General features: G+C 42.3%; 1 protein-coding gene across 1 annotated transcript in view; it reads right to left on the bottom strand.

Annotated features, from left to right (window-relative positions):
* DOCK2 (dedicator of cytokinesis 2) overlaps positions 1-15509 on the bottom strand; it is a 386690-nt gene that overhangs the window by 345452 nt on the left and 25729 nt on the right. The window contains exons 3-7 of the mRNA XM_081825805.1: positions 11635-11675; positions 10502-10557; positions 9914-10010; positions 6257-6405; positions 1117-1252 (exon numbers count right to left, since the gene is read on the bottom strand). Coding sequence (XP_081681931.1) covers positions 1117-1252; positions 6257-6405; positions 9914-10010; positions 10502-10557; positions 11635-11675 — 479 coding nt within the window. The remainder of the gene's footprint in view (positions 1-1116; positions 1253-6256; positions 6406-9913; positions 10011-10501; positions 10558-11634; positions 11676-15509) is intronic.

Below are 15509 nucleotides of genomic sequence, written 5' to 3'. Positions count from 1 at the left end.
AAAAAAAAAGGTAATATATACAACGTGAACCTCAAAAACACCATGCTGAGTAAAATAAGTCAAACACAAAAACCATATGATTTCATTTATATGAAACTCTAGAAGAGGCAAAAGTGTAATCACAGAAAACAAATTAGGGATTGCCTGGGCCTGGAGATTGGGAAAGGGGATCAATGACAAGGGGACTCAAAACAACTTTCAGGGTGACACAACTGTTGATATCGTGATTATGGTGGAGTTGACTCAACACTATACCTTAGTAAGATTCAGTAGACTGTAGTTCATAAAGAATTAATTTTGTGTGAAATTATCTTAATAAAACTAAAAACAAAGTTGTTTTCAAATAATACACAGTGGCTAAAATGATTTTTTTAATCGTAAGTCAGATTATGTTAAATTTGAAAAAAAAAAGTTTCCTTGAACTCTTTTGTTGGCTTTCCACCATACTTGGGATAACATCTTAACTCTTTTCCGTGACACCTCTGGCCCTGCGAGAGCTGGCTTTTGCTCCCTACCTCTCCAAATCATTGCTTACACTTTCCTACTGCTCATCATGTCCCATCCACACTGGTCTTTCTACTCCTTGAACATTGAGAACACAGTCCTACCTCAGGGCCTTTTCACTTACTGTTCCCTCTGCCTACAACACTTTGTCCCTAGGTCTTCCCAGGCCTGGTGACTTCATATTATTCAAGTGTCAACTCAGATGTCTCTTCTGAGAGAGGCCTTTCTTGATGGTACCTTTTAAAATAGCTCCTGATTCACATAACCCTAGCTTATTGCCTTTTAGAGACTTAACACCATCTGGAATTAATTTGTCCATTTATTTATTTACTTCTTATTGCCTTTCTTCTTTTCCCCTCTCTGGAATATAAAATCTCCATGAGAACAGGAAACTTGCCTTACATTAAACTACCTGTGGGATAGATGCATGAATTACAGACCCGAGTACAAAAACACAATAAAATACATGTGGTTACTGATCATCTCAGGTCATAGGACAGATATCTCCTTGAATAATAGAGTCTGGTTAATTAGCCTATTATTTGAAGTTTATGATGTATATGAAGTATATGACTGCTATATGACTGCCAAAGCCTATTTTACAAAGCTCACCATTTCTTCCTTGATGCGCTCTGTGATTTTATCAGTCGCTTCCTCGTGTGCATGGAACAAGCTGATGACGCTGGTATTATCAGGGTCTAAGATATTTCCATCGTCATCTCTGACAATCAGATCAAGCTCAAGAATTCTGAAAAGCAAAAACAGAGGGTGAGGATAAATCAGGGGAGGCTTAAGCCTTTAAGATGTTGGTGAGAAGTTTATACCAGAAAGTTCTCCTGGTCTCTGAGAATTGCAGACTTCCATGGAACAGCTCTACACCAACAGCCTTGCACACAGCTGTGAGGCATACTGGTATAGTTCAGCCTCTTTGGGTGGTACTGTGGCAGTGTATATTAAATTTGCTTAAAATGTATATCTCCTGCGATACTGAATCTAGAGAAACATCCACATTTGAGCGAGAACTTGTATTACAGCATTGCTTGCATCAGCAAAATGTTGAACAAAACCACAATGTCTGTCAAAGGGAGAATAGCTAAGTAAACTGTGACCTGTAATGGAATTCCATGTAGCAGTGCTTAACAAATATGATATAGCTTTAATATGTTTAATGATATATCTCAGTGAAAAAAATAAAGTATGGAAAGATGCATACACTAGGTTAATATAAACAAATAAACCGAGCCAGATATATTGTCAGGATGCATGTACATGAATGAAAAGAAAAAAGAGAAGGGTTTGGACAAAAAGTGCCAAACCACCAATACTACCAACAGGGGTACCTGTGAGGAGGGGTAGGACTCTGGGACCAAAAGGGGCGGAGGGGTCAAAGGAGACATGTGCCTTATCTTAAGTTGTTTTACAATGTGATATGATATAATATAATATAATATAACATAATATAATATAATAAAATATAATATAACATATAGCAGAGAATTCATATGTTATCTATTCAACATTTTGAACACAGTTGCTGGGGGAAAAAATCTCAGATATATTGCTTGTTATCCACAGCTTGCTCTTTAGCTCTTTGACTTCCAGGCCACAAGCTTTCCCCTGCTTGGTATTGATTTGTTTCAACTGCATCTGTCATTCTGATTGACATCAATGATACTTAATAACAGCAAACATACAGCACTTGCCGTAAGCTCACATACGTTAAATGTTTTATGTATATTAATGCATTTTATGTACTATTAATACCCCCATTTTACAAATGAGGAAAGACCAAAGATATGGGGGCTAATTAATTTGCTCAAGATCACATAGCTAGTTAAAAAGTAATGTGGCATCCTGGTCTGTACTCTTAACCTCTACAGTATATTTTCTAGATGGGAGGCACTTAGGAGCAGTACTGGATTAGGGGACCAAGGGTAGGTTTGCAGAGGCCTGGATTTGAAGCTGCTTTTGCACTTGATGTTGAGACGGAGGACCTCGCTGTCCATACAAAGAAGGTAGGGGGAAGTGGGCTGATGAAGACTCTGAGAAGGCCAACAGTGGTCCTACTAGGCACCATTATTGAGTACCAGATTCTGGAAGGCAGCAAGGACAAATGAAGGAGACTGTTTCCACCTCTTATTTGAGAACCAGATTGAGAAGCACATCTCTCATCTCATCCAAATGCAAACAGAAGGGAGCCAAGGTTCACCCGTTTGTCCACATTGATTAGGAAATTAACTTCCAACTAGATATGACTCATAATGTTGCACAGCCATGCTGCCGAACGGGCGATGCTAAGGGGGAATAAATGCTTTCAACTAATGCTGAGCAGAGACTCGCGTGACCTCAGAAAAGATGGAGCATAGCCAATACATAATTTAATGCCAAGATCTCTCTAGCTCTTTTTCTTCAAAATTTATCAAAGTGGATTCGGTTCTAAAATGTATGAATAAAACCTTCTTTAGGGTCCAGCTATCTTGGGATTTGGAGGAGTCATTTGAGGATTCCTCACTCCTTGGAGACCAAGGAGCTTGCCCATTATTGGTCTCACGTGGAATTTCAGAAGCTTTAGTAGTTACAGCCCAGGACTGTCAGAAGTCCCATAACCCAAGGTTAGGAAAGGCTGTCTCCCAATTGAACAGCAGACCATTTACTTTGGAGAAATGAGCATTCTGACATTCTCTCCTCAGAGGTAGTCCCATACTGCTCTCTTCTGTTTGAGAAAGTGATAAGATGTACCCAAAACAGGGGCAGGGGAAGAAGTCTCTACCATATGAATTTTTCAAAAACAAAAACATTTTAATGGTAATGAAAACAGAAATGGCTCCTTCTGTGGTTCCTGGTCATCCTCTGGACAAATCCAAACTCCTTTATTTGGCACTTAGGCCTTTAAGGTTCCAGCCCCAGTCTGCCTTCCACTCCATGTTCATGTTAATCTCTGAGCTCCTCCCACATTCTCCCCCCACCCCCAATTTCTTTACCTAATAATTCCCACTAGTCTTGTTAGATTCCAGGCAGATGTCAGCCACCTCCCTGCCTCCCCCTGCCCTCTTGTCTGTGCTTCCTGCTCTTGGGAAAGGCATGACTTCCTACTCCACTGTCTGTTCACTTCTCTCTCTCCCATATTAACCTACACTGTCCTTGGAGGCAATAGAATGCAGTAATAGTTAAGCACTTGAACTCTGGAGCCAAGCTATTGGTTCAAATTTCAGTCATCTGGGGCAAAATGACCTAATCACTCTGTGAGCCTTATTTCCGTCAACTGAGAAATAGGGATGATAATAGTACTTACCTACTTCATAGAGTTGTCATGAGATTTAACTGAATTAATGTATGGAAAGTGCTGAAAACAGCACCTGGCAGATAGTCACCACTCAGTAAGTTATTAATTCTCTGCTTGCTTTTTGTTGTTGAGATAGCAGCTGTAGTTTGTAAATATCTGTGTCCTCGAGGCCTAGCAGGTGCTCAACAAAAGTTTGAGGTCTGAATGAAGGAACAAAGTGAATGATGGGAGAAATAGGCTGATTCTGGTCAGTCCTCCAGCCCTAAATTCCCATCCATCATGCTTCCCTGACTCTCACAGGAAGCCATCCACCCCATATTAGAACTCTGAGCTCCAAACACGCCAAGCTGGTGATAACTGAAGGTGTCCAAATCTCCCTCCCTTCCAGCTAAGTCATCAGGGAAGGGAGGCAAGAAGCAAGGGGCTCCCTAGCTCAGGGTCTCCGTTTCCAAGGATGCCTCTCACTTCCCCAAAGGGAAGTGACTGAAACCAGAAGCACAGGGCTGGTCCAAACAATGCTGCAGAGGCACCGCTGACCTGGGGAGGACCCTCTCCTCCTCCTTCTCCCATCACCACCATTCATGCACTCATCCAGCTATCATTCACTGAGCACCTCCCGTGTGCAGACCCTGTTCCCGACACAGAGAGGTAAATTAGTAGCCACTGTCTTATAGGGTTCCCATCACAGCAGGGGAGACAGGCCAGTAAGGAGGTGATTACTGTGGAGGGCCTGCAAGAGCACCTCACCCAGCCAGGGGTGGGTAGGGGAAAATCAGAGAAAGCTTCCTACGAGCGGTGACCATTTCTTCCAACCTTGGCCTTTTTTCTTAGGATGAAGAAACAACATCTGAAGGTCACAGAGGCCATTACTGCAAAGCAGCTAATCTCCCTTGATACTCACACTCCCAGCTGTGACCGTTCCCAGCTAACGATGTCACTGCACCAGTGGTGGCAGCAGCTGTGTGGCAAACCCTTCCTGTCACTTTGGGATGATGTGCATTATGAGCAGATTTGGACACGCTTGCCAGCCGCCAGCAGGGGAACCAGCAGAGGGACTGGGCTCCTGGGATGGGAAGCAGCTGTAAGCTGGACCCGTTTACTTTCCTAGTGCCTATGGATCTTCTTCCTAGTGCATACGACAAAGGCAAGAAAGCCTGGCTGCTGGGAAATTTCCTTCTTATCACCTTAAATGGGCTCTTTCTACTTCCCCCTCGGGCCTTATGGCCCAGGCTTCTGACCCATTTCACAATCTTCTAAACCTGCCATGCTCTCTCATGCACTCCTACCTTCCTTTTCTTTTTTTTTTTTTTTCCTACTTAATACTTCTTTATCTTTCAAAATTCCCCTCAGGGTTACCTCCTTCAGGAAGCCTTCCTTGACTTCCTTCTCCACATTGAATTAAGAGTACTCTTGTTTTATAAGCCATCAAACTTACCACAGTACATATTAGCAGTTTGCCTGTAGCTTACTCCTAACCAGACTGTGGTTCCTTAGCAGACAAGAGCTTTTATTTCTAGAGCTTCAACAGCTAGCAAGGTATCAGACCAATCATAAATGTTCGAGACATGTTTGTTGTTGGGATGAATAAGCAAATGAGTAGGATTTAGAGGTCATCCAAATAACCAGGAGGGAGGTGTTCTCAAATGCATCCAGGTAGCATAGTGGCGGGCCTATGGACTCTGGAGCCAGATTGCTTGGGTCTAAATTCTGGTTCTGCCATTAATAGCCATGTGATTCTGGACAAATTACTTGGCCTCTTTAAGGGCCTTAGTTTCTTCATCTGAAAACAAATGTGGACAATAAAACTGCATGCCCCATAGAGTTATAAGAATTAAATAAGACACTGAATGTAAAACATGTAGCATCAAGCCTGGTACATAATAAGCTTGGATTAAGTGTTACTTGTAATATTATTATCACTACTATTATTATCAGTGGGTTGTCCTGCCTCAAAAAGTTGTCTCATGTTCTCTTTAACTTAAAAGCATTCAAACTCCAAACACTTTCTGTTTCTTCCCTTTTGAGGAAACACTTTTGTAACTATGCATATGAGTTAGCTGATGGCATGTGGCTTGGATAATTTAGGATGGGGGAAGAGACATTAAGTCTCACACTGGGATTTAAGGGAGAGTTTTGTAAGTGCAGAAATAAAATGACAACTAAGTCAAAAGTGAACCAGCATGATTGTGCTCCCCAGCCCCTCGGAAGTAGGTTAAATGAGTGTCCTAAATCTCTCAGCCCAGTAATAAGCACTGCATAAGCAAGCCCTCTCTCTGCTTGCATGTCCCTAGGTCCCACAGGGGTGATAAGAAAGGCACACAAAGCACTGAGTTGGTAACAGCCTTCTCTCAAATAGAAAGTGGCAAACAACGCATCTAAAAATGAAACCAAGTTTCTCTGGAGGGCGACAGGGAAGAAGGGGGGTAGATAGGAGAAGAGAGCATTTTTTCTGAGAAAAGAGAGACTTACTTGTTGCCATAGTCAATTTTAGATGTGACTTTCTGCTTCAGTTCCTTCAGCTCATCCTTGGGCAGAGTTCCTGAGAGGAGCTGGGACCGCCACTCCATCAGGTCATACATCATGGACTGCACCTGCATGAACCGTTCCTTTTTGCTGGCCTACAAGACAGGAAACAGTGCACAGTCACATGGACCGAGGGTGTGTTGGCATCTATGTGGCAAACTGTGTCAAAATCAGTCAAGCATGTTCAGGGGCCATGACATGGACATCTCTCCTGGCCCCTACCCAGCTATCAATGGATTGGGCGGTAGTCTCCATCATCCACATATTTCCTCCCGCTGGGCCACAGAGACTTCCAGAAATGAAAGTGATAATCCTAATCGCTTCTTGGCTAAAGAAAGTGTGATCTCTGGACTGCCATCAGAAAAGATACTCATTGAGCAGAAATGCCATGAATATCTGCTGTAACGCAGGTCCCAGAGCTCAAGCTCTTTAAGGCTGGGAACCAGGACCATTTTTCTGGTGATAAAGGCCTATTTCTAGGGCAGCATTCCCCCACATGTGACGTGTACAACCTGTGGGACACAATGGCTTTGGTGATACAAAGACCCAATGTTAAATAACACAGACCCATATGGTGATTCTCCTTCCATCCTTGTAGAAAGGAAGGAGAAAGGTGCAGTTTCATGGTAATATGTCTTTTTTTTAAAGATTTTATTTATTTATTTATTTGACAGAGAGAGACACAGCGAGAGAGGGAACACAAACAGGGGGAGTGGAAGAGGGAGAAGCAGGCTCCTGGCTGAGCAGGGAGCCCGATGCAGGGCTCAATCCCAGGACCCTGGGATCATGACCTGAGCTGAAGACAGATGCTTAACGACTGAGCCACCCAGGCACCCTTCATGGTAATATGTCTTTAACCCCTCTTTCACGTTTGTCAATTCCTTTTTTTAACAAAGAGAGAGAGGTCTTGAGCTCAGAGCTTTTGACAGGTACTATAGCAAGCATTTAATAACATTGCCTTGTTTTCATTGTTTTTATTTGAATAATCTTCTTCTAATCATGCCAAGCACTTTTGGCTTTCCATTTGGGAAAGCATATATACACACACACACACATACACACACACACACACATATGTATTTGTCCTTTGTCCCCAGTTCTTGGCACACAGCTCCTAAAGCCCTTGAAATTTCCTGAGTGATAAGAGCCTCTTTTCTCTTATTCATAATGGGCTCCTTTTGACCATACCTGAGTTTATGCTAATGACATGACTCTTGGTGGCCCCCTCCACAGCTTCTGGATGGGAAGCTGGATGCCAGAGGAATCTACCATGTGATTAGAGAGTTGGAACTTTCAGCCCCACTCCCATCCCCCTTCCCCTTCGAGGAAGGGAGAGAGGCTGGGGATGGAGTTCAATCACCCCCTTCCCCTTCGAGGAAGGGAGAGAGGCTGGGGATGGAGTTCAATCACCAATGTCCAAAGATTTCATCAATCATGCCTATGTAATGAAACTTTGATTAAAACTTTCAATCAACAAGGTTCAAGGAGGTTCCCAGATAGTGAACATATCTATGTGCAGGGAAAGCGGCATGCCGAGAGAAGGCATGGAAGCTCTGTGCTCAACCCCACCCTACTTCCCTTACCTGTGTATCTCTTCCATTTGGCTGTTCCTGCATCGTAGTCTTTTTTTTTTAACACTTTTTTTATTTTTATTTTTTAAGATTTTATTTATTTGACAGAAAGACACAATGAGAGAGGGAACACAAGCAGGGGGAGTGGGAGAGGGAGAAGCAGGCTTCCCGCCGAGCAGGGAGCCTGATGCGGGGCTCGATCCCAGGACTCTGGGATCATGACCTGAGCCGAAGGCAGACGCTTAATGACTGAGCCACTCAGGTGCCCCTAAACACTTTTTTTTTTTAAAGATTTTATTTATTTACTTGAAAGAGAGAGAGCATGAGCAGGGGGAAAGGCAGAGGAAGAGGGAGAAGCAGACTCCCCACTGAGTGGGGAGCCAGACATGAGTTTCCATCCCAGGACTCTGAGATCATGACCTGAGCCGAAAGCAGTCACTTAACTGACTGAGCCACTGAGGCACCCCTGCATTGTAGCCTTTATACTAAAACAGTGATCATAAGTATAGCTCTTTCCAGAGCTCTGTGAATTGATCTAAGGAATTAGGAGACCCGAGGTGGAGGTGGAGAGGAATGATGAACCCCTGAATTTGTACTAAGTTTGGACAGAAGTGCGGGTAGCCTGGGGACCCAAGACTTGCAACTGGCATCTGAAGTGAGGTCAATCTTGTAGTTTTGAGTTCTTAAACTTATGGAATCTGAAACTGACTCTGGGGAGTCAGCATTAGAATTGAATTGAATTATAGTGTTGGAGAATTGGAAATCGTTGTTGGAATGACATGGCATGCTGTAAAATTCCTTACGTGAATTACTTAAGTTTACTAAAAAGGGAGCCAATTTAGGTATTAAGTAAATATAATACAGGTGGCATGCAGACATGGCAAGAATCATGAAGGTGATACTGGAATACCAGAGGTTGAAAGTTCTCTTTACTAAGGTAAAGGGCATGATGGACTTGATATTCAAAGATTTCTTAAGGGAAAACACCAAGCTTCCACGGTGTAGGTGTATGTGACGTTTAAAAAGGGGTAGTGGAGGGGCGCCTGGGTGGCTCAGTCGTTAAGCGTCTGCCTTCGGCTCAGGTCATGATTCCAGGATCCTGGGATGGAGCCCCGCATCAGGCTCCCTGCTCAGTGGGAAGCCGGCTTCTCCCTCTCCCACTCCCCCTGCTTGTGTTCCCTCTCTTGCTGTGTCTCTCTGTCAAATAAATAAATAAAATCTTTAAAAAAAAAAGGGGGTAATAGAGATGAATACTTAAACCACTTGAGCTTCAAGTTACCATTTTCCCCCGAAACTTTCCTAACAACTTTTGGGAAACTTTTATAGAATTAGATGTGCCAATTACCATATATTATGAGGTATCCACATGGGAGTCGACATTTATGACCATAAAATTTAAGTCTACAAATAGCGTGTGTACACCAGCAGGTGTGCACAGTGCTGTAACAGAGATGTAGTAAGACTTGGTTGACATTTTCACTCTCAGCTTAATGGTTTTCTTAGCTAATTGTTTTCATTAGGAGCTTTAGAATCATCAAAGGAGGATTTAAAATTAGATTTGCTTCAGTACAGGGAAAACACATACAAAATGTGCTCTTTGTTTTTCCAGGGTCAAAGCTTCCTCATAGACCTAAGGACAATAGCCATTAATTAGTTAATTAAGTTAATTAATATATTAGAACGGTGTTTTTCCAGGTATTGTCAGCAGACTACCAAATCAAAATCCCCAGGGTTTATTATAATGTGGAGTCTCATGACAGGAAGCTTTATTTTTTTAACAAAAATTTTTGCACTCGTTTTAAAACCAAAGGATCACATCAGACCCCCATGTATTATGGCTGGGTCACAAGCTCACTGTGTGGCTTTGAGAAAGTTACCTAACTTCTCTGGACCTCGATGTACTCATACTGTTTGTCCTACTATGTCACGGGAACTACCTTGGCCTGCCCTGCTAATGGCTAAATTCCAAATCTGAACCAAAGCAAAGACCTCAGGAAGCGTCCATCCCAGGGAGCGGGGTTCTGGGTCTCACCACGTAGAGCTGTTTCCAGATGCTGCCCCATTCCCAAAGTGTCGTCGTCACTTCTTGTGCCAGAGGAATTTCTGCAGGAATGATGTTCTCGATATTTCTATTTAAGGTGGGAGACAAAATTGTGTGAAATTGAGACCCAGGTGCTAACAAGATAAAATGTTGGCAAATTTGCATTAAGTTGCAGCTGCTGAGAGGGGCCTTGCTGGCAGGAGACTAAACGCCTCCAATAGCCACACCAATTACATTATGCAAATGCAAAGAACTTCCTTTTTAATGTCCTCCTTCACTGGGGTGGGCCCTTCAGCTCATTATTCAGGATTAATCGACTTTAATATAGTTCAAGGGCAGCTGCCCGGTGAAAAGTTTGATTCTCCAAACTTCCTAATACCCCCTCAGAATCAGATCTGAATGGAATCAATGTGGATTAGATATCCCATTGCATGAGGAAAAGGGGACACACAAATAAACATGGGCACGGAGAAGGGGGATCAGCTGATTCACATCTGCCAAGTCAGGCTTTCAAAGCAGATAGGACAGAGACATCTGTGAGCTGTGGGAGGGTCAGGTCTGGTGAAGAATGACAAATACCTTCTTTTCTCCACTGTCACTTCCTTGATGTGGATAAAGGATTTAGGGAAAATGCCCTGTTGGGAATAAAATAAGATAGAATAAAATAAAATGACATATCCTTACAGAAATAACTGAACCCAGGCCGTCATGGTTTTTCCCAAAAAACATGGACTGGTAAAACCCTCAAACTTTACAGGAATAATTCATTCTCTTATTTCTACTTCTCACCAGCTCTCCACTGGTTGTTCTAGATCCCGTAATAACCCTAGATTCCCAAGGATGCTCCAGTCCCATTGTGGACACTCATCCTTCCAGATGGACAAGACAGGAGAGCATAAAAGACTCACTCTAAGTGAGACAAGGTGCTCTGTCTCTCCCCTGTCCTGCCCAAGGCCAGGAAAGCAGTCACCCTTCAGTCATAGCTGGAACATCAGGTCCTAAAGCAAAACAGCATCCTTGGTTGCATATGGGCTATCTTGATATGAGACTTATTTTCCCCTGGATTTATTTTATTGTTCTTTGGAGAGCAGAGTAGGATCATGCCTCCTAATCAACATGTCAGGGAGGAAGGAAGAAGTGTCTTATTTCCTTGCCCCCTAAGCTTGGCTCAGTTAACAAGAGAAGCTTATCAATTACTTGGAAATCCTTCATAAATTAACCAGGGTGCACACTGGAGACATCCGCTTCTGCACTAGACACCGTGAGCAATAAGACCAGTAAAGCAGGTGGCTGCTCTCATGGAGACCATGGTGTAATATGGAGTTGGAACAAGTGAACTCCCCAAGGGCAGAGACTGGACTTGTCTCCATGAGGTGAGGCAATGTCGAATGCCCCCACACAACTCTAGAGAAAGGCAGCAGAAGATAAATTGCAAATAAAACATGCACAATTCCATGGGGAGTCAAGGAAGGGAGAAATCATATGTAATTGGCATATCAGGAAGAGTCGAGCTCCAGAGGTTAGCCTTAACGGGGAAGGGAGTTGAGGCACAGCAAGGGCCAACGTGTAGAGGTGGGAAAGCACAGGACACAAGGAAGGAGAAATGAGACAAAAATGCTGGGGAGCTATAGTGGGAGATAATTGCCCAAAGGGATTGAAGCCTCATGTAAAGACATCTAACATTGTTTCAAATAAAAACAGATTGGCCTTACCTGTAACATTTTGTGCTTTAGGAGGTATCCCCTATACCAATCTGCAAAGAGAAAATAAACAGGTCTCTTATCTATTCCTACAAGTTTATTGCTGGTTTTGTTGTTTTTGTTGTTGTTGTTGTTGTTGTTCTGTTTGTTTTTAACTAGCAAAGAAACTACTGCAAAGTGCTTCAGACCTTAGGTACAGATACAAGTCTGGAAGCCACTAGGCTTCAACATTCTGTTGAATTCATTGCCAACATCTCCAAAAAGCATCTAAAAAGACAGGGATTTCACATACCAATGTGAATTTCCTCCTTTTGAAAAAATAGGAGGCCTGGGGATGGTGGTCACAGTTGGCTTATGGTGAAGGGCAGCTGGTCCCATCAGACAGGGCAGGTGCCTCCAACTCACCAGCCTCCACCCAGCCCTTCACTTATTTCCATTACCTGCCTGGGTCCTGTGTTCATGTGCATGTTTCAACCTCCGCCTTACAGACATAGAAAGGCTAAGGGAGTCCGGCAAACATCCTAAAATAATACCCGCAGTTTTAACAGCAGCAAATGGTGTCTAATATGTGATTTGCAAAAGTTAGTCATTACAAAACAGGTAAGTTCAGAGATGGGTAAAAGGACAGGAATTTTAAAAGGTTCTTCCCTTTGCAAGAACATCAAAAATGATTCAATTAACAGAAGTCCAAATTATACACAGTCCTCGAACAAAATGAGCCTCAGTGTAACAAGTATTGATGGCTATAATGAGTCCACTGGCCTTTGGAATGATTCAAGCACAGCCAAGTAGTGGCATTTGTCATCTTTGTAAATAAAAAGTGTCTGTCAGGAGCCTCATTAGCAAACCCTCATTACTGGGCTGACAGATTGTTGTCGAAACACGTTCTCAACAAACATACGTGCAAACCCCCAAACAAACAAGTTAAAATGCAAAGTCACCCTTCATAGTCAAGAGCCAGCTTGAAGGTCAGGTCCTAAAGAAAATTCTAAAGCAACAGAGGCCCACAGTGGCTCCTATTTTGAGAAACAGAGAGAAAGGAAGGAGAAAAGGAGAAAAGGAAGGAGAGGGAAAAAAAAAAAAAAAACAGAGAGAAATGAATGGATTTCATAGAGAAAGAATCTCAGGTTTGGAATAAAGTACCATTCTAGGCACTCATCATATATGAAGTCTTTTAATCCTTGTACAAACTAGGAGGTAGGAACTGTAATTATCCCATTTTGCAAAAGTGGCCTACCTGAGGCAGAGAGAAGTTAAGTAACTTTCCCAGGGTTACACAGCTAATAAGTAACAGCGTCAGGATTTCAATGTAAGCAGCCATCATACTGTGTTTCCTGTCTAATGGAGGAAGGAGCATGGTCCTTTCCTAATATTTCCTTCCCCCAATATCTGAATCCCCACGATCTCACTAAGCTACTTTCCAGCTGAATACTTCCAGTGCTGGAAACTTCATGAAGCATCACATTCTATGTTTACACTCCTCTAATAATTTGTCCATAACTACTGGTAATAATTAACCATTAACAATAGCACTTATCCTTTCTGAGTTCTTGCTGTGTGTCAAGAATTCTGGTAAAGTTTTTGTTTTGTTTCTTTCAAATTATAAATTAATCTTCACAACAATCCTCTAATGTAGATACTATTATTGCCTCAGTTCTGCAAATGAAAATAGAGAGGCATGGAATGATTAAGCAACTTGCTCATGGTCACACAGCTAGTGGGTGATGTAACTAAGATTTAAATCCAAGCATCTAACCCCACAGAGATGACACTCCACAGCCTTGCATTATAACAACTCCTTTGTTTGCAGTTCTACCCCATGCCACCAACTAGATAAAAAACATCTTTGGAATATTGGTAGCTACCATTTACTGATTACCTAATGTATGCAAAGCTGTACGCTAAGTGTTGTACATTCTCTCTTTTAAAAATCAACAATTATCATCATCATCAACAAAAACAACAACAACCAAGAAAGTTGTGCATATTTTCTATTTTATTTCCTGAACCCACAGATTTTGAATACTATCGCTTTTTCCAGTGATTTTTTTCAGTCATTTCAACATATTTCCATAACAACAAAGTAAATGAAACATGTTTCAAATTTAACAAAATGTAGTTTACTGATGATTTGGCCTCCTCATTCAGAAGAGAAGAAAACTTAACTTTCACATGACCTATCTCTAAAGCAGACCCAAAGGGCCATCTCCCTGCAAAGTACACTTTAAAAAGACACCCTGTCAAGTGCTCATAATGACACTCTCTTACCCTAAAAGCAAAGAACTTAGATCACTTGATGGAGTTGTTGGTCCAGAAGCTGCTACATGGCTCTGAGTATACCCTACTCAGCAAGCAGTAGATCCAAAATTCTCCTTGCAGAGCTCTTTGCAGCTGAACCAAGAATGAGGTAATGCACTTAGAAACTTGGAAAGAGCTCCAGATATCTTTGAGAAAAGCAACTCTCAGAATGGTATGTATGGTGTGGTCCCATTTCTAGGAAACAACAAAAGCTATGCCTTACTTTAAAAAGCATAAGCTTCTATGGTCAGACTCCTCCTTCATACCTTCCCTTTGTTTCATTTTACTAGTAAACACAATTCAAAAGCTCTTTGGGAACCACTGTACAGAAACCCCATTGTCTTCCTACTAACAGTAAGCCCCCATGATCCAGACAGGTGTATATATCTGTAGATGGACTGGAATTTTCCCTGTTGTTCCAGAAGGGAAGCAAATAATTGAAGGTGGAGCAGACATTCCCTCTGAAGGGCTTACAAAGAAGAGTCTAAACAAGCAGGGCTACCCCCGAAGACCATCCCGCTACCACAGTCTATGTAATTAGAAGAGAGAGAGAGAGAGACAAAGAAACAGAGGGGTCTTTGGAGGTGGTAGTTGCTGCCTTAGGAGTGCTTGGTATAGCTTCCCCACCCCTAAGCCAAATCGAAACATGGGGGTGTGGTCCAGGAGATTTACTCCTAGGGACATGTGGCATCTCATTCCCTAGCTACAAGACTATTCATACAGGGCACTGGCTGATCTTTGGGCTTATTTGATCAAGGAACACAGAGAATTGGAAAGAAAGCACCCCAAACTCCTACCCACCCCAACCTTGTTTAAAATGGAGAAAGAAGGGTGGCATTAAACTGGATATAGGATTGAAGTCTTCTTGTGAAATGTCATTAAATATCAGGAAAGATGTCAACCAAATGTGACTGAAGAAAGTGATTGAAGAAAAATCACACTGATTTTTTTATGTTTATCTCCCCATGAGGAGTTCTGACTGCTCAATAAACATGTATTTTGCACATCTAAAATCAGAACATAGAATGTTTATTCAGGCTCTGGGTAAAAGAGGCAGCCTGAGAGATGTACTATGGACCAAAAAATAAGCATTAGGATATCTAAGGCTTAGTAACAACAGGTATCCTTCTGAACTATTTGAGTTTTCAACACAACAAAATATTATCTTTATAATAAAAAGTTAACTAAAATGAGCTCTAGTGAAAGGAAATTCGTTCATGTCTAATGTTCCAGGTGAGGTGTTGCCTTCCTCATTCATCCAGATGAATAAATTTAGTATAGGCAAGGAAGGGCTGGCCTCACCCATTCCAGGCAATCAGAGGGCCAGCTTCCAAGTTCTCTGGGCCATATTATAAAGATACATACCTGCCAGTCTCCATGTAGCTCTATATAATGGGGGGAAGAATGGAATTAGCCAACACAGAGCACCTAAGAGTTAGGCATGGTGCTAGACAGCTTCTTTACTTTCTCTCACACTATCCTCATAACAAGCCCAAGAACAGGCAATGGTAACCCATTTCACAGGTGAGAGAACTGAAGCCTACCTACCCAGCTAGTGGGTAGTGGAGCAGAGAATAACTTTCTGATTC

This window comes from Leptonychotes weddellii, chromosome 7 (genome assembly GCF_054177405.1).
Source record: "Leptonychotes weddellii isolate Sample4059 chromosome 7, ASM5417740v2, whole genome shotgun sequence".
Classification (NCBI taxonomy): Eukaryota; Metazoa; Chordata; class Mammalia; order Carnivora; family Phocidae; genus Leptonychotes; species Leptonychotes weddellii.
Note: the sequence above shows the minus strand (reverse complement) of the source record. Positions and strands in the feature narration are given on the sequence as shown.